At 40.3% G+C, this 23,022-nt stretch overlaps 1 protein-coding gene across 1 annotated transcript in view; it reads left to right on the top strand.

Annotated features, from left to right (window-relative positions):
• Window positions 1–9,299: 9,299 nt before the first annotated feature.
• Window positions 9,300–23,022, top strand: part of LOC120986031 (collagen alpha-1(VII) chain-like) — a 570,823-nt gene continuing 557,100 nt past the window's right edge. Inside the window, exon 1 of the mRNA XM_040414311.1 lies at window positions 9,300–10,526. Within this exon, the coding sequence (XP_040270245.1) occupies window positions 9,300–10,526 (1,227 nt within the window). The remainder of the gene's footprint in view (window positions 10,527–23,022) is intronic.

Here is a 23,022-nt window from a genome sequence, read left to right on the forward strand (position 1 = left end):
GAGCCCCAGGCGCAATGAGGGCGGTGCTCTTGCACCCAGAAACTCCGATCCCTGCCTGCTTTGCATGTGCTCCCACTGCTAAGACTGACAGACCAGGCAGTGAAAACATATTCACGCTGGTGGTCTCCATCCCTTACTGCACATGCGCTGAACGAGCACCTGCGAGACAGGGCCAGGCGTGAATGTGTTTTGGCTGCCCAGCCTGTCAGTCTTAGCGGTGGGGGTGCGGAAAGACAGGAAGGACGTGGAGCCTCCAGGTGCATCGCCACCACCCTCATTGCACCCAGGGACTCATTTACGTTAAAAAAGAGTGATTTTAGACACATTGAGGCCACATAAAGAATTAGGACTAAAAAGCATTACATTCAGCTGACACGCACACCTCGCACATCAGCTGGAATAAGGCTGATAATCTGGTGACAGTCTGTTAACGCGTTCAGCGTGTTCTAATATTTTGCGCACAACTTTCTTCAGTTCTAAGTCGTTGTACTAAAGAATAATATATACTACTATCTAAAGCTGTAAGTGTGGCATTGTGGGACTGTCTCACAGGCATTAGACAGTTTAAAAAGTAGTTGTAGTATACATTGCAATTATAGATGAGTGAAGCTGGCAATGCACATTTGATCTATGTAGACTGTGTATGTGGCCTCTCGGCGGCTCTTCCTTGATGGTTGATGTTGGGGAAGGTAAGGACCGAGCCTGTATGGGGCCTCCTGAGTCTCTTCCTTGATAGTTGATGTCCGCAAAAGTAAGGATCCAGCGTGTTGGGTTTTAACTGCCCGAACCTTTTGTTCTGAGGGAGATAAGAAATGGCTATAGCTGTGTGGCCATGGCGTTCAGCTGTCTCCCCATTCACTCTCCATTTACACCATAGTTGCTACAGTCTGCACATGCACAGTACGGGAGGAGGGTGATGTCATCAGTAGCATGGCAAGCTGAAGGAGATGTGCTGCACCTGTGCTGATAGTAGACTTTCCTGTGCACATGGAGGACTACAAGGCCAGGCAAGAGGACAATATGATGCCTGGCCCTGTTAGGCTCCATTCACACAACTGTATGTACTTTGCAGTCTGGAAAACGTGGATCCGCAAAAGGATGAGGTCCATGTGATGTCTGTATTGCATGTGTTTTTTTCCCCGGATCCATTGTAACAAGCGAGGTAAGCAGAAGGGCTAAGGGCTTGCCCTTCGGTGCAGTGAAGCCCTCATTTGCATATGGAATAAAGAACCTTCTCGGGGACAGAGCAACGGATTTTCAAAAGGCAGGTGCTGTTTCAATCAGTAGTATGCCTGGTTAACTAGTGTTGATCCTGCTGACAGGTGCTCTTTAAAGGAATGGATTACACGTTATTCTAAACCTTTCATCACAAAATTATATATCAGTCTAGTTATCTTTTCCTGCTCCATAACATGCTACCCACACATAGGATTACATGTCCAATGTAATGGGTTCCCTTTAAGTAACTGCGAATCAGCAGTTTAGGAAATAGGCAAAAATAGGGATTGTTGAACTTTTCAATTTTCTCATCTCTATTTGCAGTTTCCTACACTTTAGGACAGATAAACTTAACCTTTCATAGTGGAAATTCTAAAGGCTCCTTTACATGGGCTGACTGAACTGACAATTATCGGTAACAAACAGTTTGGCAGCGGAGCTGATTTTATATGCAGCAATCACCCCCACCGTATGAGAATTGTTTCCATGCAGCAGATCGCTGTTTACACAGCACGGGCAGCTACCCAGAAACACTACTTTTGGCTGCCACATCAATTATGCTTTCACCAGATTAAGGAGCCCATGTAAAGGGACCTAAGGTGTCAGCATGTCATTGTACCAAGGGGGGAGGTGGGGGATGGTTTGCCCTGGGTGCCAGTTCTCAGAGTGATGCCAGATGCAATGAGCGCTTCCATCAATTCAGGTGGAAGCGCTCATTGCTGGACCACCGAGGAGCTGCGGTCCTTTCACTTACTGACCACTCAGCTCCCCACGCTTCTCCCCTCCTCCAGGCCAGCTGCTTTACACTCAGCCCTGCAGGAGCCCAGGAATCTGCCTGTGCTCCTCCCACACAGTGTCATACACACTCCTTCCCCCCTGAAGAAGCTTACGCGAAACGTGCGTTGGGGCTCGCTGGTTCACCACTCAGGTACTTGTTCTATGGCTCTATAGTGGACAGTTCAGTATGCCAGATCCATGTATTTTGTACTTTTGTACTTTGCACTTTATACATCTATGTACTGTATTGGATTTCTACTCTGTCCTAATAGCCTTGGCTGGTTATATGCACTAGACACCTGGTCTGGGTTACGTATATACTATGTTGTATTTATATGATCTTACCAGCCTGGATGTGTTGATGTACTAGTGGTGTCCCACCTTTTCCTGTGTGTTCTCCATTCACCATAGTATTGTCCCTAACCTGTATTTTATTGCCTTTTGTCTCGTTCTGAGACTATAATAAAGTTTATATCTATTACTATTTGTGCTAGCCCCGTTCCTTTTTTTGTGTCCTACCCCCCTTCCACACAATGTCGCAGCGCAATCTGTGCATGGCTGTCTGCAGGGGAGAGCTGGATCTGATCATCAGGAACGGGACAAGGGGAGTAGTTACTTTTTTTATTTTAATAATACTGAGGGGGCACAGAGAGAACATTACTACTATGAAGGGGGCACAGTGAAGGCATATTTACTGTGAAGGGGGCACAGCGAGGGTATTACTACTGTGAAGCGGATACAGAGAAGGCATTACTACTGTGAAGGGGGAACAGAGGGCATTACTTCTGTGAAGGGGGCACAAAGATGGCATTAGTACTATGAAGAGGCATAACTGTTATGGGGGCTCTGTAGTAAAAGGAAACCACGGCACTCGTTTTGGTAGTTTTGAAAATGTATATTTTCATTTCATATCATTTTTCATTTCATCATTTATCATTTCATTTTTGTCAGCATCCAGGAATGAGATATGCACAGACTGGCCAACGTTTCGGTCCTAGTATGGGACCTTGATCACGGCCTGGAGTAAGGTAAATACAATGCAATACATCAGGGTATTTTTACATGATAAATAGATTCATAGTCAATTCATAATATTTACAACAAAATTATGTCCAGTGTCTAGTATACGGAGACACAGAGGATGGGTAAGACATTGTGCGGCAAAGCAATTTCCACTCATAGTGGCATCGTCAATGGTGGAGTTACACTTAGAGAAATATATAGACATATATAACTATATGCATCAGTGGGTGACAGTAGAAAAAATCAGCAATAGCCGGGAAATCGATAAGCTTGGCAAGGTTCGGAGCTAGCAAACAAATGCAGAGTGGTGCAGGTCAACAGAGCGTCTCAAGGGTAGCGTGGCCTGTAAGGTGTGGCATAGGTTATAGCATTTATCGGTAACTGTATGGCAGGTAATAGTGAAGATAAGTATATACAGACAGAGGCAAATATACAGTATATAAGAGTCAGCAGAGTCATAGCCCAGTCATCTATGGGACTCTGTCTAGGGCTGCCGGTTGTATAAAGAGCATTTGTTTGCTAGCTCCGAACCTTGCCAAGCTTATCGATTTCCCGGCTACTGCTGATTTTTTCTACTGTGAAGGGGCACAGAGAGGGCATTACTACTGTGAAGGGGCATAACAACTGTTATGGTGGCACATAGAGGGCATATCTACTATGAGTGGGGGCACAGTGAGGGCATAACTATTCTAAAGGGGGCACAGAGAGGGCATAACTAATCTGAAGGGGCACAGAGAGGGCATAAGTACTGTGAAGAGGGCACAGAGAGAAAATTAATACTGTGAAGGGGCACAGAGAGGTCATTACTACTGTGAAGAGGTCACAGAAAGGGCATAACTATTGTGACAAGCGGCATTACTGAATATGTAGACTATTTTCTGCAAAGATATGTGGGTAAAACAGCATCTTACCTTAAAGGGATTCTGTCATGAGATTTGAGGCCTATAACCTAAACATATGGCCAGGTCCCTACTAATACCCTGAATCCGAAACAGACCTTATTAAATGTGCCTGTGGCTCTATTAGCATATAAAACAGGTTTTTATAACCTGTCATTCACGTACCTAATGTGTCCAAGGGGACGTCTCATCATGCAGGGTGCCCGGCTGCAGCCATCTCCGTCTGGTGCCCTGTGCCGCCTTCCGACTAGAAAATCGCCGCCCTCCCTTTCAATAGAGCTGCCTACCTCACCTCATCGCCGCCTCCCTCACCTCAGCGCCGCCTCCGAAATCGTCCGCTCTTCTCAGCCAGATCCCGCGCGTGCACACTAGGCATAACCTGAGGGACCGGACAATTGCGGAGGCGGGGCTGAGGTGAGGAAGGCGGCGATTTCAACTGGGAAGGCGGTGCTGGGCACCAGATGGAGATGGCTGCAGCCAGGCACACTGTATGAAGCTACGTCCCCTTGGACACCTTAGGTAGGTGAATGACAGGTTATAAAAACCTGTTTTATGTGCCAATAGAGCCACAGGCACATTTAATAAGTACAGTTTCGGATTCTTGCTATTTGGACGGACCTGGCCATATGTTTAGGTTACAGGCCTAAAATGTCATGACAGAATCCCTTTAAGGATACGGGTATGGTCCTGAACATCATTAAAGAGATTGGGGAAGTACATACTGATTTGTGGCTAGCGACTGCTGATGTATCCTCCCTCTACACAGTCATTCCTAAAGATCTGGGATTGGAGGCGATTCGGATTTATCTAGAGGAAGATGAATGTATGTCACCGTTGCAGAGATAATTTATTTTACAATGTTTGGATTTTTGCCTTAGTAAGAACTATTTTTGGTTTGATGGTGCGATCTATCTCCAGCTGACCGGGACGGCGATGGGGGCCAAGTGCACCCCCAGTTTCGTCAATCTTTATATGGCTGCTTGGGAAAAGTTAGCGATTGACCCCCTTTTAAAAATAGTCCAGGAGGGAGGTACATTGATATTGTGGAAGCGCTTTATCGACGATTGTCTAATTATGTGGGAAGGTGAACGCTGGGGCCTGGAAAAATTTATGGACAGTTTAAACCAGAATACATATAACCTGAAGTTTACTAGTGAAATGAGCCCCATTAGTATTAATTTCTTGGACCTGACCATTTTTTTGGAGGAAGGTCGGCTGAAGACAAAAACGTACTTCAAACCAACAGATGTGAATGGATACATCGATATGCAGAGCTGCCACCATGCCCCTTGGAAACAAAATATTCCTAAGGGGCAATTTATACGTGTTCGGCGTAATTGCACTGAGGTCAGAGATTACAGAGAACAAAGCAGGGTAATTCAGAAGAGGTTTTAAGAGAGGGGATATAACCCCGAGGCTTTGGAGAAGATCAGGAAAGAAGTGGAAGAATGGGAAGGGGGGTTTAACAAAAATACAAATAAAAATAAGGAAGTAGATAAGGAGAATAAAATGCTGGACTTCAAATTCACCTTCCTCACCCAATACAACACGCAGGTAGGACCATTAAAGAACTCTTTGCAGAAAAACTGGTTCATTTTAAAAAATGACCCAGTGTTGGGACAGGTCATCCCCGAGCGGCCGCGAGTCCTGTTTAAAAGAGCACCTAACTTGCGAGATGCACTAGTACATAGCTGCTTAGTGAAAAACAAAAAGCAAAGTAGAGACTAGTTCACTTGGTGTGGTGTCTGCAGAAACCGCACCAGAGAGGACAAGAAGAGAAAGAACCAGCAGGAAGTTGTATCGAAGGGAGGGCAGGTACATAAGATTAAAGGGAAAATGTTGTGTGAGACGATGGGGGTTATCTGCATGCTGGAGAGCCCTTGTGGGCCCCAGTATGTGGGTAGAACCCTACGTAAACTGAAGACCCGATTGCAGGAACATATAGGGAACATCAGGAAAGGCAAAGAGGATCACAGTGTTCCACTACACTTCAAGCTTATGCATGGGAAGAACCCGGCGGGCTTGAAGTTTAGTGGTCTGGAAAAGGTGGAGAGGAATTGGCGAGGAGGGGATCCTGTTGCCAACATTAACCGCAAGGAAGTTGGATGGATATATAGATTAGGGACCCTGAAACCAGCAGGGTTAAATGCTGAGTACGATCTGAAGCCGTGTTTGGTGGAATGAGGAGGAGTTGTAAGTGGGGGTGGTGTGTTGCCGCTGTCATTAGATACCTGTTAAAGTTTACTAAGAATGAACAGAATATAGTGGGTTGTGATTGGCTCTAGGGAACCATGTGATCGGAGCGTAACCATGTGACCTTTCTATGAATGGAAAGGGGAGGGTTATTGGAAATGTGTGGATTATATGCTCTGAGAAGAAGAGAAGGAACCTTATTTGTATGTCAAAATACCGCTAGCATTTGTGGAGTTTAGGAATTCATGTTTTTTTATTGTTTGAGTTTTGATGAGTATCCTAGAGGAACAAAAAAGAAAAGGTTTTTGTATAGATGGGCGGTCCATAGATGTTATCTAGGACCAATAAATACCGCACCTGTGAGAGAGGATACCATCGCCCCTGACGAAGCTGGACTGGCGAAACCCGGGTCGGGTGGCCTTTCTGTGATGAGAATATATTGATTTTAAAGGCTGAGATTTTATGTCCTTTTTGTAAGTAGAATAAAACTGCTGTATGCGGAATTACCTGGTGGAACTTCACTATTGTGTTATAACTTCTTTCTAGGGTGCAGGTGCACGTGAGTGCACCAGCCTCTGGACACCGATTGTTTGGCTACAAGATGAAACAACTGCGCTTTTGGGATAAGAATCTGGGATTGGAATTCTACACACATAGGCAGCGCGATCAGCATATATTGGAACTTTGATTGTAAAGGAGCATATCAACTGGTATGGGGGCACAGAGAGGGCATATTAACTGTGAGGGGGCACAGAGAGGAAATAATGGGGGGCACATTAAGGGCATAACTACTGTGAGTGGGGCATAATATGGGCATAACTACTGTGAAGGGGCACAGAGAGGGCATAACTATTGTGAGTGGGGCACAATGTGGGCATAACTACTGTGAGTGGGGAAAAATGTGGGCATAACTGCTGTGAAGGGGGCACAATCTGGGCATAACTACTTTGAAAGGGGCACAATGTGGAAATAACTACTGTGAAGGTGCGCAATGAGGGCATAACTACTTTGAAGGTAGCACAATGAAGGGATAAGTACTTTGAGGTGGACACAATGTGTGCATAACTACTGTGAAGGGTGGACAATGAAGGGATAATTACTGTGAGAGGGCACAATGTGAGCATAACTACTATGAGCGGCACACAGTGTGGGCATAAATACTGTGGGGGGCACAATGTAGGCATAACTACTGTGAGGGAGGCACAATGTGGATATAAATACTGTGAAGGGTTGCATTGAGGGCATAACTACTGTGAAGGGGTTCAAAGAGGTCATTACTACTGTGAGTTGGCGCAACGTTTTAAAGTATGGGGGGTGCCAGAGAAAAGACCCACTCCAAGTGCCAAACACCTTAGGCACACCACTGCTTGTGCTGGATTCTAAAGGAAGGTTTTTTTGTTTTTGTTTTTTTTTCGCATGTTATACCATTTTAGATATATAAAATGTTCAATTATTTTACTTTGCATCCATTTTTTTTCAATCAGTTTTTTCTTTAAAGAACCGTCTATATTTTTACAATACAATAGATATAATATGGAAGATTCTTATTCCAATAATCATTTAAGTATTTTTGTAAGTTAAAGAGACCAGCCCCAAATGCAAGAATATTATGAATGTATCCTTTAAAAGGAGTTTCTAGGACTATAAGATTGATGGCCTATCCATAGATCAACTGGGGGTCCATCTTTAAGCGTTCCCCTAATCAGCTAATTGAAGGGATCTTGGCACTCCATTACGTTCCCTTCACTCTCTACTAGGCACAGCACCATACATTTAGTAATCACTGTGCCTCTTTGATATTAGGAATGAGCTACAATACCAGGGATAGCTCACAAATGGCCAGTGTTGTGTCTGTTAAACAATGAAGAAGACATGGCAGTGACTGGGGCACTGATATCCCGTGGATTGGGGTGCCGGGATTCAGACCCCATCCTTTTGATATTGTGGGCTTATTCTAAGGCCTCATGCACACGACCATTGTTTTGGTCTGCATTCGAGCCGCAGTTTTTTGCAGCTTGGATGGGGACCCATTCACTTCAATGGGGCCGCAAAAGATGCGGACAGAACTCTGTGTGCTGTCCGCATCCGTTGCTACGTTCCGTGGTCCGCAAGAAAAAATATAACCTGTCCTATTCTTGTCCTTTTTGCGGACAAGAAAAGGCAGTTATATCAATGGCTGTCCGTGCCGTTCCGCAAATTGCGGAACGCACACGGACACCATCAGTGTTTTGCAGATCCGCAATTTGCGGACCGTAAAACACACAACGGTCGTGTGCTTGAGACCTAAGTATTGATGTTGACATCTATACTAAAGGTCTTTCAATCTCATGACCTAATAGACAGAATGACTGGTCTTTGTCACATCTAGCCATATCTTTATTCTTAGCTGCAGAATGCACAGTCCTTAAAGATATGACCTACTTGTTGCGGAAGTTAGTGACAGGTTTCAGTCTCTTTAGTCCAAGAGAGAAATCCACATCCACGGCGAAATCCACATGTAGCACATGGTGATTTTGTTCCAGACAGGTGTGGATTTTCAGGCTGGCTTCACATATCTTCTAATATTATTTTTAAATATGCTGCTTTCACTTTTTTTTCCCCACAGGAATTTATCACAAATTGATTTAGTTTTTTACTGATAGTAAAGGAGCACTGGACATAGAACGGGTTAAGTATGGACAACGAGGGATTTCGGATCACAATTCAATTATTATAAATATAAAGACTAATAAAAATAATAAAAATAGAGGGATGAATTTAAATATAGGATGGATTAATATAATGGGTATGCACGATAAGGTTTTGATATTAGGGAGTACTTTGAGATAAATGAGGGCTCAGCAGTAAATAATATAGTATGGGAGGCCGCAAAGGACTTTATAAGGGGAATTATCACAAAATATACGGCAATATGCGAGAAGGGAATAAGGAAAAATATAATGGAGTTAGAAAACGAGGTGGAAAAATCCGAAAAAATAAATACATCCAGAACCCCATTGCACAAAATTATAGAGAGTGGAGAGATAAAGCGGTTAAATTGGAAGGTGATCTGCTGTTAATGGCGGAAAAACAAAAAGAAAATTATGTAATCTACTAAATTATGTAATTATGTTATCTACTGTTTGAAAGATAAATTTGGGCATAGGATCACCGCACAAATAGCCAAGGTAGACCTGTTAAAGGAATACTATGAACAGATGTACCGCAGTAAAAAAGACAACGGGGGAATTAGAACAGTTTTTGGGAGAAATTATTATTAGTACGCTAATCTCTGATCAAAGGGAAAGCCTGGAGGCTCCTTTAGACCCAATAGAAGTGGAGATAATATTATCTAAGATAGTCAAGAACAGAACCCCAGGAATAGATGGCATTCCGTTTGAAATATATGCTCAATACAAAGAACTATTGATCCCGAAAATGCTTATAATGTGGAATTCCGCAAGGAAACAAGGAAAACTCCCTGAGTCTTTGAGAGAAGCCTTAATAACACTCATATTAAAACCAGGAAAAGATCCAGAACTCTTGGACTCATATCGTCCTATTTCATTAATTAACACAGATAATAAAATATTAGCAAACATTTTGGCAAGTAGACTGGGGAAAGTGGTGTCTGATATCGTTCATGGGGATCAGTCAGGTTTTATGTCAGGCAAGACTACAACTGACAACATAATGAGATACTTTATGAATATACAGTTGAAGCCTATAAACTGTGGTGAACGCATGATCGTAACTATAGATGCCTCAAAAGCCTTTGATACAATAGAACGGTCATTTTTATTTGCTACATTGAGGAGAATGGGATTTGGAGAAAGTTTTGTAGCTTGGGTCAAGTTTTTATATACTGAAGTCTCTGCAAGGTTAATACTGAATGGTGAATTCTCTGATAAATTTTATATTGAGAGAGGAGTTAGGCAGGGCTGCCCTCTGTCTCCTTTGTTATTCGCCATAGCCATGGAACTTTTGGCTGACCTGATTAGACAAGACAAAGAAATAGAGGGTTTTAGGTATGGGTCCCATGAGGAAAAAATTGCTCTGTATGCAGACGATATTATGTTGTTTGTGGGGTCGCATGCCTCGCTCATGAAGATTTTTCAGGTTTTTGAGGAGTATAGTGATCATGCTGGTCTTAAAATAAACTGGTCTAAATCAGCATGTATCCCAATTGACCCTCTGAACGGGTTTGTACCAGGATTATTAGAAATTAAAGAGAAACAAGATCCAGTTAAGTATTTAGGAATTCAGATAACATCTAAATCTAGTGACTATGTACAGTTGAATGTAGTCCCTAAAATACAGGAGATTCGTAAGAAAATAGAAGTTTTGAAAAAAACTCATATTTCGATGGCGGCGCGTATTTCGCTGGTGAAAATGAGCATATTACCATCTTTGAATTATATTTTCTGTAATGCACAGGTAATAATTCCCAAAAGTATATTTTAAAAAATAGTTACTTTAATAACGGACTTGATTTGGAGAGGGAAAAAAAACGAGAATATGAGCACAAATATTGTATACTCATGAGAAAGAAGGCGGATTATCAGCCCCGGATTTAGAATTGTATTTTATTTCTGGGCAGATAAAAAATATGATAATGTGGAGTAAGTCACACAGATATAAAATCATGATAACGGGGATCAATGAAAACTTGGGAAACTGTAGCATTTTTCAACTAGTGGAAGCGGATATCCTGTTACAACAAAAATCAAGTAAAATACCCCTATTTGAGCTGTGGACCAAAGTCTGGAAAACTGCTAGAGAATTATGGCCTCAGAGGGGAATACATCTTGACACCTTGCTGTGGGACAACGCTCACCTTAGGGAATTAAAATCAATAGAACAAAAAGTGTGGTGGAAATATGGAATTACTAAAGTGGGTCAAGTATGGAAAGAGGGGGATATAATCTCCTATCAAGACCTCAAAAATGAATATGAAATAGGAAATAAAAATTTGAGTTTTTTTTTGCCTACAACTGAAACAGGCCTTGAGAGCTGAGATAGGAAAAGGAACTCAAATTGTCGCCCTGCCAAGACCCTTGATAAACATCACTAATTTATTAGTGGGTAGGAAACTGACTTCTAAAATATATGGATAGCTGTTATACCAGAAGACATATAAAAGCGCCATTACGACTTTAAGTCATAGATGGCAAAAAGTGTTAAATACGCAACAGGAAGAATTCTGGGAAAAAGCCATCCAGGAAAAAAATAGGGTTTCAAAAAAACTTTTCTTATAGAATCACTCAATTTAATATACTGTACCGCCTATATTATTCCCCCAAGATTCTGATGAAATGTTAGAAAAATGAGAAATTTAGCTGCAAAAAATGTGGAGAAGAAGGGGCTGCCCATATTCACATACTTTGGACATGTATAAAAATACAGAAGTTCTGGGGGACGGTAAAAGAAACAATTAAGAAAAAAGATCTGATTAACCGCCTCAGGACCACCGTACGCAGGATTGCGTCCTGGCGGCGGCCCTGCTCTTCTGGGTGGACGCATATACGCGTCCTCTCGCGATAGCCGAGATTTCCTGTGAACGCGCGCCTGTGTGCACAGGATCGGAAGGTAAGCGAGTGCATCTCCAGCCTGCCAGCGGCGATCGTTCGCTGGCAGGCTGGTGATGTGATTTTTTGCCCACCTAGGCTGCAAAAAAGTGTCACATATCTGGTATCGCCGTACTCGGGAGAAGTTGGGGAATGTGTTTTGGGGTGTCATTTTACATATACCCATGCTGGGTGAGAGAAATATCTTGGCAAAAGACAACATTTCCCATTTTTTTATACAAAGTTGGCATTTGACCAAGATATTTATCTCACCCAGCATGGGTATATGTAAAATGACACCCCAAAACACATTCCCCAACTTCTCCTGAGTACGGCGATACCAGATGTGTGACACTTTTTTGCAGCCTAGGTGGGCAAAGGGGCACACATTCCAAAGAGCACCTTTCGGATTTCACCGGTCATTTTTTACAGATTTTGATTGCAAACTACTTCTCACGCATATGGGCCCCTAAAATACCAGGGCAGTATAACTACCCCACAAGTGACCCCATTTTGGAAAGAAGACACCTCAGGGTATTCTGTGAGGGGCATAGCGAGTTCCTAGAATTTTTTATTTTTTGTCACAAGTTAGTGGAATATGAGACTTTGTAAGAAAAAAATAAAATAAAAAATAAATCATCATTTTCCGCTAACTTGTGACAAAAAATAAAAAGTTCTATGAACTCACTATGCCCATCAGCGAATACCTTAGGGTGTCTACCTTCCGAAATGGGGTCATTTGTGGGGTGTTTGTACTGTCTGGGCATTGTAGAACCTCAGGAAACATGACAGTTGCTCAAAAAGTCAGAGCTGTTTCAAAAAGCGGAAATTCACATTTTTGTACCATAGTTTGTAAACGCTATAACTTTTACCCAAACCATTTTTTTTTTTTTACCCAAACATTTTTTTTTATCAAAGACATGTAGAACAATAAATTTAGCGAAAAATTTATATATGGATGTCGTTTTTTTTGCAAAATTTTACAACTGAAAGTGAAAAATTTAATTTTTTTGCAAAAAAATCGTTAAATTTCGATTAATAACAAAAAAAGTAAATATGTCAGCAGCAATGAAATACCACCAAATGAAAGCTCTATTAGTGAGAAGAAAAGAAGGTAAAATTTATTTGGGTGGTAAGTTGCATGACCGAGCAATAAACGGTGAAAGTAGTATAGGTCAGAAGTGTAAAAAGTGGTCTGGTCATTAAGGGTGTTTCAGCTAGGGGGGTTGAAGTGGTTAAAATTCCCATCTGTTTGGAGATGATATGTGTCCTGGGATTGATGGATAAAATAGATACCCCTCAAGATCGGCTTGTAATATCTAAACTAATATTTTATGCAATGAAATGTATTATTGCACACTGGGGAGATAGAGTGGGACCTACAGTTAAGGAATGGGAAAACTTGACTAGAGCTTCGCTGATCCGGGAGGAATTCCATCTGGTATCAAGTAAGAAAAAATACAGATTTGCTAGATTATGGCAGAAGTGAATAAAATGATTTGGGGGGAGTGATGGGGGAACGGGAGTAGGAGAAGAGCGATATATGATTTTATTTATTTATTTATTTTCTCCCCTTGTCCTTCCTTCCTGGGAGAGGACAAAGCATCAGGGAAATAGGGAGGGATGGAGGTTTATGAATAAAGAAATTGGATGTAAAATGAATATGTTATAAAGGAAAAAAGGAATTAATATAATATGTTATATGATTATATGAATGATTAAATAAAGAAATATTTAAACTACAAAAAAATAAAAAATGCTGCTTTCAAATTTTTTCATTTCAACTTTCTAATTTAAAGGTGTATTTTTACCCATGTTTTTTCCATGAGTACTGATGTGTGAGACTAAACATGGAAAACTCTTTGTAACTATTTCCTATTCGCTTTTATAATGCTGTACGAAATAGTCATGCCCTGGGGTATTAATCAAGACTGTTACTCAGAAAATGAAACACCTTCTTGACACGAGTGCATGCTTTTATGTTGCTCATAATGGCAGCATGTTAATAGATTAACTGTCCATTTTACAATGTATTTCTACATTTTTTTGGAATCTGATTGCGGGCCAGAAAACACACATTGATTTCTTCTCTAACACTTAGTACACATGGCCTTTATGGTAATACAGGGCAGTTTACCATGAAGCATTCAGTTGTGATACAGGAGTGATAGAAGAGAAATAAAGTGTAAATTTATAGAATATCATTTTTATTTTAGAGGGAAAGCTAACATGTGTTCGGAAGAGGGGCCGTTGTCAGCATATTCTGACAGACCCTCAACACACTGCAAACATTTTTGCCAAATTTAAGTCTATGTTAAGTCAAAATTCATAGTGCTAGTAAATGTATTGATGATACAACCACCGTTTGACTGGTTTCACTTGACTTTGTATGTTTTTATACATATACTTGACTTTACACAAAGTTTTTGCTTGACTTTTATAAACCAAAACAATAAAGGTGCCTGTAAAATGTCTGAGAACAAGCGATTTAAAGGATAGGTTATCAATATATTTTAACCTGCATATAAGTTTGGAATTAAGGTTACAACACCAATTCACAGCACCAATTCCCAGCACATGAACTATAACTATAGGAACAGTAAACACTTGGCCACATATGGTTGTGTGCTTGTGCCCGCTGCCAGCCCATATTTTCATACTTTTCTGTTTCATGCCGCTCCGGTCCTCCGCACTGCCTCCGCTCTCTCCATCTTTTAGTCCTAGCATTGTTTACATTCGGCTAGCTATGGGCATGGTCACATGCACAACTCCAGCCAATGACTGACTTCTGCTGTGACCCGCTGTTTGTGGCCAGTCATTGGCTACAGCGGTGCAAGTGACCATGCCCATACCTAGCTGGATGTACAAAGTGTGGGGACTGGAAGATGGAGAGAGTTGAAGTAGAGAGGAGGACTGGAGTGGCATGGAACTGGCTCTTGAATAGAATAGGAAATACAACTCTATTTAAACTGGAAAACCCTAATCACTAAAAAAAACTTTTAATTTGAATATCCTCTTTTTTATGCATACTGTATCAAGACAATAAGGCCCAGTTAGCGTTGAGCAAATTGAAGTGCCCGACTTCCATCCGAATTTTAGAGAAAATTCGATTAGCCGCAAAGCCGAATTTCCCCATGCTTCGTGGTGACAAATTGATTCTTTTTGGACATGAAGAGCCTGCCGCCGCCATCTTGATTGAAGATCCCATGCAAAATCTTGTGCGCAGTGATGTATGACATCACCAGGCCGGGTGACATGATGACATTATCACTTGCCACGCGAGATTTCGCTCTGGATCTTCAATCAAGATGTTGGCGGCCGGTGATGATGTCTGTAAAGCACTGCAGATTATCTCAGTACTATGTAAGTATATAAAATAAGTATGTCACAAAAATACTAGTTTGGGGTTTTAACATAGGAAAAAAACATCAGTTATGTTAGTAAATAATGTTAAAATAAACCTGTTGCAGAAACATATATAGAGGAGAAGGAGCCTCAAAGTAAAATCCAGAATGAGATCCTATTTCTAGTGCTGACCCATGGGTGAACTACTGCGTACCCATATGATGGTAAATGTACTAGGTAAGCCCACATTGCTGTACTCCAGTATCTCCAGTGGGATCAATCTATTTTGCACAGTTCTAAGCCAGATGGAGTAGATAGATTTTGATGGATCCCTGTTCTTTAAATAAAACAGGTCACCCACTCACACCTGATTCTCACCCCATTGATTGAAAACACCCAACGCTAATTTCATCTTCAAATTATCTGCTAATCCTAAAGGTTCACATCAGTGATGGTCAGTTCGCAGTGTTCGCCAGCGAACACATGCGGGCGGCCCATCTTTAGTAAGGTTAGACTCACCCGTCCGGCGATGCACAGGTAAGTCCTTACCTGTGCCTGTGTCGGGAGCCGGTCTGAAATCAAATGCGGTCACCGGGAGCAGGCAGTTCCGAGAACAGACAGATGAAGGCCCCCGGCGGCTGTTCTCGGAACTGCCTGCTCCCGGTGAAAGCATTTGATTTCAGACCGGCTCCCGACACAGGTAAGGGCTTACCTGTGCATCGCTGGACGGGTGAGTCTACCTTTCTAAAGATGGCAGCCCGCATGTGTTCGCTGGCGAACACTGCAAACTGACCATTACTGGTTCACATATTGTTGCCTCTCACAGACATGTAATATTGGATCATTATCCACAATGCATAAATGACAGTCTGATATTTCTTTACCACAAAGAGATACATGTTTTCTTTATGATTATAAGTTATCAAATATTACTGGTGTTTTTATAATCATGTATTCTGCCTGTGAATAATGCAGTAATATGTAGATTAGTTTTCTCATCAGATCTCAATGTGGTAAAGCTATAGTGCATAATCTAAATGAAATGTACATGCTAGGATACAGCTCTGCCCTGCCAATCAAAGGGAGGGGGTGTGTGCAGAGCACAGGGGGTGTTACAAAGCAGTGCTCTAATGATTCAGCCCTGCATTCTTGTGCTCGAACCTCTCATTTGCATATGAATAAAAACACAAACATCTCTACAGCTATTTAACATACAGAGCAAAGAAAAGTATATTTTAAATCAGCATGATGAGCCCTACCGGCAGTATGTCTGGTTTAATAGGGTTGATCCTGGTGACAGAGCCGCTTTAATACTACCACACTAATACTAAATAGAAACCACAGTACCAAGATACTAAGACCAAAATACAGTGACCTTATAATGGTAGATACCAGTTCTACACAGACGCTTTGCAGGGTATATACGTGAATGCAGCTGTAATTACACTGTACCGCCACTACAATCTAGGTGGTGAGCAGGAAGACATTAGTGCAGCGCTAGCACTAGTGCTGCAGCCTCTTCAACCAGCTGATTTGCGGGGGTGCCAGGATTAGGATAAGTCATCAATATTCGTTTCTGACACTGCACAACCTCTTTAACAGATAAGGCTCTTTGGATATTTTTTTTCCATTGTTCTCTTAGAAGGACTGAAAGTATACTTTACAGTTACAAAATAGTCCTAGAGCATTTAACAGGAGTCATTGCCCAGTGATAAAATATGACAGTGTTAGTCTGAACAAGGCCATACATACATAAGCAAGGCCACATTCACACAGCATTATTTTGCTTAGTATTTGCAGTATTTGTGAGCTGAAACCAGGACGGGGTCAAGAACGTGGACAAAGTGGAAATATATTTTTTCTCTCTGTAGGTTCCACTCCTGGTTCTGGTTTACAAACACTGATATAAAATATTGACCAATATACTTCCATGTGAAAGTGGCCTGACACTGAAATAGAATGTATTGAGGCAGGTTTATCACCTATTTCGCATACTACAGGTGAAACTCCAAAAATTAGAATATAGTGCAAAAGTGCATTTATTTCAGTAATGCAAATTAAAAGGAATTGCATTAATGCAGCTTAAAATTAGAATTTTGTGAAAAGGTTCAATATTCTAGGCTCAAAGTGTCACACTCTAGTCAGCTAATTAATCCATACCCCCTGAGCAAAGGGTACCTCAAAATTGAGACTTTGGGGTTTCATAAGCTGTAAGCCATAATCATCCAAATTATAACAAATAAAGGCTTGAAATATCTCGCTTTGCATGTAATGAGTCTATCTCATATATTAGTTTCACCTTTTAAGTTGCATTTCTGAAATAAATGAACTTTGCATGATATTCAAATTTTTCGAGTTTCACCTGTATAAGCAGAGTACTTCCTCTATTGGAAAGGGTGCTTCAGTAAAGCAGGGTGAAGAGACATAGAAAAAACTCATTTGTTCTCCAATGGACTTTTAAACTTTTCAAGAAAATGGCACAAATTGACACAGATCTATTTTTATGTGTATATATTGCTTTCTTTGTTCATCAATAAAATCAACAATAAAAATAAAATAAAAGTAATGTTAAATGTCTCCCGAAGGTCTTTTAAATGGGGGGCACAGGTGTAAATAAATCCAAATTAAAAATAAATAAGCAACTGCATGCCACAACACATCTTCTAGTCCCACCCGTAACTATCATATTCCATACATCCCATATATCAAAACGACCGATATGGAAAGGGGACATACAGGTGAAACTCGAAAAATTTGAATATAGTGCAAAGTTAATTTATTTCAGTAATGCAACTTAAAAGATGAAACCAATATATGAGATAGACTCATTACATGCAACGCGAGATATTTCAAGCCGTTATTTGGTTTAATTTGGATGATTATGGCTTATAGCTTATGAAACCCCAAAGTCACAATTTGGAGGTACCCTTTGCTCATGGGATTTGGATAAATTAGCTGACTAAGTGTGACACTTTGAGCCTAGAATATTGAACCTTTTCACAAAATTCTAATTTTAAGCTGCATTAATGTGATTCCTTTTAATTTGCATTACTGAAATAAATGGACTTTTGTACGATATTCTAATTTTTCAAGTTTCACCTGTAATTTAAAAAAAAATTCTGTGCTATTAATAAAACAAAAAAATTCAAAATAGACTTACATATAATATTGGTGGTGTATGCTATTGCAGCCTGTATCTCCAAAACCCTGCCTTCATTTGCGTCAGCCCAATATATTAATTATAGTGTGTATAGTGTGAACAAACTATACTAATAAGTAATACGCATTTTCTGTAACTTCTCATCATAAACCTGCTTTATTTATATCTTTATTTTACATTCTTTATTTATTGCCAGCACATTCCAAAGCATTGTACAAAGTTTGCAGTCACTGTCTATTTTATTTATGTTCTACCGCTTTTCCTTGATCCATATACAGTGAGGAACAGAAGTATTTGAACACTTAGAAATCCTGGAGGGGTCTGAAGTTCACATTGTAGGTACATTCCCACTCTGAGAGACAAAATCTGGAAATCATAAAAATCTGGAAATCACATTGTATGATTTTTAAAGAATTTATTTGTCTTGCACTGCTGAACATAAGTATTTTAACGCCTGAGAAACAGCAAGAATTCTGTCTCTCAAAGACCTGTTACTGTGCCTTTAAAAAGTCCACCTCTACTCATTAGTCTAACTTAGTAGCACCTGTCTGAGCTCTTTAAAGACACCTGTCCACCCCACAGTCAGTCAGACGCCAACTACTACCATGGGCAAGACCAAAGAGCTGTCAACAGACACTAGAGACTAAATTGTGGAGCTCCACAAGGCTGGAAGCAGCTTGGTGAAAATAGATCAACTGTTGGAGCTCCATGCAAGATATCACCTCGTGGGGTATTATTGATGATAAGAAAGGTGAGGAATCAGCCCAGAACTACAAGCGAGGAGCTGGTCAATGACATGAAGAGAGCTGGAAACACAGTTTCAAAGGTCACTGTCGGTAGAACACTACGCCGTCATGGTTTCAAATCATGCATTGCACGGAAGGTTCCCCTACTCAAGCCATCACATGTCCAGGCCTGTCTGAAGTTTGCCAATGACCATCTGGATGATCCAGAGGAGGCATGGGAGAAAGTCATGTGGTCAAATGAGAGCAAAGTAGAACTTTTTGGTCTAAACTTCACTCGTCATGTTTGGAGGAAAAAGAAGGATGAATTGCATCCTAAGAACACCATCCCTACTGTGAAGCATGGGGGTGGTAACATCATGCTTTGGGGGTGCTTTTCTGTGAAAGGGACAGGGCAACTGCACTGTATTAAGGAGAGGATGAATGGGGCCATTTATTGTGAGATTTTGAGCAACAACCTCCTTCCCTCAGTCAGGGCATTGAAGATGGGTCATGGCTGGGTCTTCCAACATGACAACGACCCGAAGCACACAGCCAGGATAACCAAGGAGTGGCTCCGTAAGAAGCATATCAAGGTTCTGGAGTGGCTTAGCCAGTCTCCAGACCTAAATCCAATGGAACATCTTTGGAGGGAGCTGAAACTCTGTGTTGCTCAGCGACAGCCCCAAAACCTGACAGATCTAGAGGAGATCTGTGTGGAGGAGAGGGACAAAATTCCTGTTAAAGGGTGTGCAAACCTGGTCAAGAACTACAGGAAACATTTGACCTCTGTAATTGAAAACAAAGGCTTCTGTACCAAATATTAACACTGACTTTATCAGGTGTTCAAATACTTATGTTCAGCAGTGCAAGACAAATCTTTTCTTTAAAAATCATACACTGTGATTTCCTTATTATTATTATTATTTTTTTAATTCTGTCTCTCAGAGTGGGAATGCACCTACAATGTGAGAGAACTTGCTAAATCGCAGGGTGTTCAAATACTTCTGTTCCTCACTGTATATCATGGATCTAGATGGCACTTTGAAATAGAAAAATATATCCATGTGGACATTCGATTTTTGGGACAGTTAAGAAATGTTGCATTTACTATGATCTAAGCTAAAGTACAATGAAGAGCTGTGGATGTCAGTAGCCAAATGACGTGGCATTACTTAAAGAAAGCAGAAAACCCTTAAATGAGCAAAATCTATTATTTTTAACAGGATGAAAAAGAACAGGGACATCACTTCTCACAACTCCGACACCATTAGGGAGATTAAAAAGACAGGTTCACCACAGAGGTGATGCCTCAAGTCTTGTGTGATATTCAGTTTTGCTTTGATAGTAAGCACAGGATATCAGTATCTACCTCTAGTTTCCTTTACAGGCTCCAGATATAATATTTTTATCTGATATTGTATCAAAAATAAATACAAGATAAGGCTTTGTTCCCTGTTTACATTTGTGCTTACAGAAAAGCATTTGTTTACATCTCATTGATTTATTTTGGCTAATGCTATTATTTGACCCCAATTCTGTCTTGTGTTTGGAATACATGCCATTTTTACCTGTTTAAAATAATTTTAAAAAAATCCCATAATTTAAAGGAGCCTTTTCTTTTTGATCTGCTAAAATGAGAAGTATGAAATTAGTGCATAAAATAGCCTTCTCCCATTTACCCACTGTTTCCACAGTTAGTATTCCATGTAAGTACTCGCCAATGTAGTTATTTTATTTTAATATATTCTACTCTTCTCAGATTGACCATAGCTTGACTGAAGTGTTATTGGTGCCCTGTTTTTTTTTTTTAAATGTAGCAAGAGATTGTGTAAGAGAAAGGAAAAATCATTCAGATAACAATCCTGACTAAGTAATAGTCTGCATAACATTTTAACAGTGTCCTGAGGAGCTATGCAATGGCCATACAGCACTCTTCTTTGAAGATGTACTGTATCATCCAACCATATGAGTAAAGTCCCCTGAACATGGCATGACCTTTCAAACCACCAACAAATGAATGATTGATTGTTTTAAAAGTTAGTCAATGAATAGATTCAACACTAAAAGTTAGTCAATGAGGATCTGGTGGCCATTTCCAGGTGAGGAGCATCATCTGTGTCTACTGAGAGCTTTCATAATCACCTTGCTCAAGGCTGTATTGGCTATTGTAAATGAGTTTGTTGCTAAAAGCAGCACTTAGTCATTGAGCCGATAAGTTTGAATGTTTTCCATTGATTGTTCAGTTACTTCACATTATGTCACATTATTATAAAACTAGCAGTGAGGACTCCCAGTGATCAGTCATTCATCACCTGTCCTGTGAATCTGTGATAAATGTATTTCACAGGATAACCCCTTTAAACATTAAAGGGTTATCCAGCTTTGCATTATTGACCTATAATTAAAGAAATAAAATATAAAATAACCACTGGTGGATGGTTTTCTCGATATGTCACTCCATGTATTCTACTATCCAACAATAAAGCTGTCACATTGTCATCCTAATTCTACAATATACTATTATGCTAGCAGATAACACATTCCTCTCACATTATCTTCCCTACAGTAGGCAATAAAGCGTGATGGGGGGAAGTATTGAATGGAAAGGTGGCCTCTCAAGTAAACAATGTTCTCCATTTACAGCATAGCTCCATTCTTGCCAAAGGAGGGGTCCCAGAGATTTATGGCATATTCTATTGATATGCCAACAAATTTCCAGATGAATGGCCCCTTGAAATTCAAATAAGGCAGGGAATATATATTTTCTTACAAAGTGCATGCTTTGCCTTTCTGTTAGTAATATTGTATCTAGAAAGGTTTTGACAGCTATGGTGACTATTTTTTATAGGTATGTAACACATGTGAGTGAATATCATTATGATTGTGTTTTACTTCGGAGCTGTCTAATCGACCTCAATCAACAAATACATCTTGCAGCTTTATCAGTTGTTTGTCACTCTACGTCAATACCGAGTTAAAGGCTATGTACACTTTCTGGGGCATTTTTTTAAAGATTGCATTTTACTCATTTTGAGCAAATTTTTTTTTCTTCATTTGGTTTTTATTAAAAATAATAAGCCGTTCTGTCACAAAGGGTTAACTGTTTGTCTAGCTGTGTGAATCATAGTTTCACTTTGTGCCAGTCATCTAATAAACCTTATCTCTAAATTACTAAAAGGTCATAGTCACGTATTTAAACCACATTCTTATGAATAAGATAAGAATTTAGCTATGATGCTGTGATGATTTTTTCGAACACATATATTGCCTTCTTTTATGTCACTTGTAATATTGTTGTATTTTGACTTCAAGCCTGTACCATGCTATGATAAATATAAAAAACAATAAAAATTGTCAATTAAAAATAAAAAAGAATTTAGCTATGATGAGAGTTTAGGAGGTCAGAGATAAGGGGCCATCAGCTGAGCTGCCTGACAGAACGAAGTAAAAATTCTGAGCCTGTTATTAGAGAATCTCAAGGCTGCACAAGAGAAAAGAGCTCAAAATGTTTAATAAAAACCAATGGAAAAAAATTTATTTAGCTCAAAATTATTACAATGCAATAGTAAGAAAAATTTCCCCAAAGGTGTAAATAGCCTTTAAGTTAATATGGTGGATCATTTGGACTTTTTAGAAATTTGGAATTTGATGTATGGCAATTATTAAATATTTTGTATGCCATGTTGAACTTATCCCCTTTCACAAAAAAGTGAATGCTTAAAGAATAAAACATCTAAACTAACTATAGGAGAAAGAGACGCCGTCAGGTTTCCCTGGGTGGAGACTAACTATGAAGATACCAGAGGCTATACCGGGAGAACGGAGCGGCGCCCAGGTATAACAGTAAGTGCAGGGGGATCCCTGGGCGCCGCTCTACATGTCTGTATAGTTAGTTTAGATGTTTTATTCTGGTGAAAGGTCCTCTTTAAGTTCATAATGGAGTTTTTAGTGTTTTAAGAGAACCTGTTCCCTGTTATCAATACCCAATATCATTACCTGTCATGGTAGAAGAAGTGGAACAGCGCTCACTATTGAGCTAAACAGCCTTTTTCAAACTAGCATGTCACTGTATTCACTATGCAGAGTATTGCTGTGGTCTAGTCACATGCTATTATGGAACCAATCAGGAGGGTAAA

The sequence above is a fragment of the Bufo bufo genome, chromosome 1 (genome assembly GCF_905171765.1).
Source record: "Bufo bufo chromosome 1, aBufBuf1.1, whole genome shotgun sequence".
NCBI classification, from domain to species: Eukaryota; Metazoa; Chordata; class Amphibia; order Anura; family Bufonidae; genus Bufo; species Bufo bufo.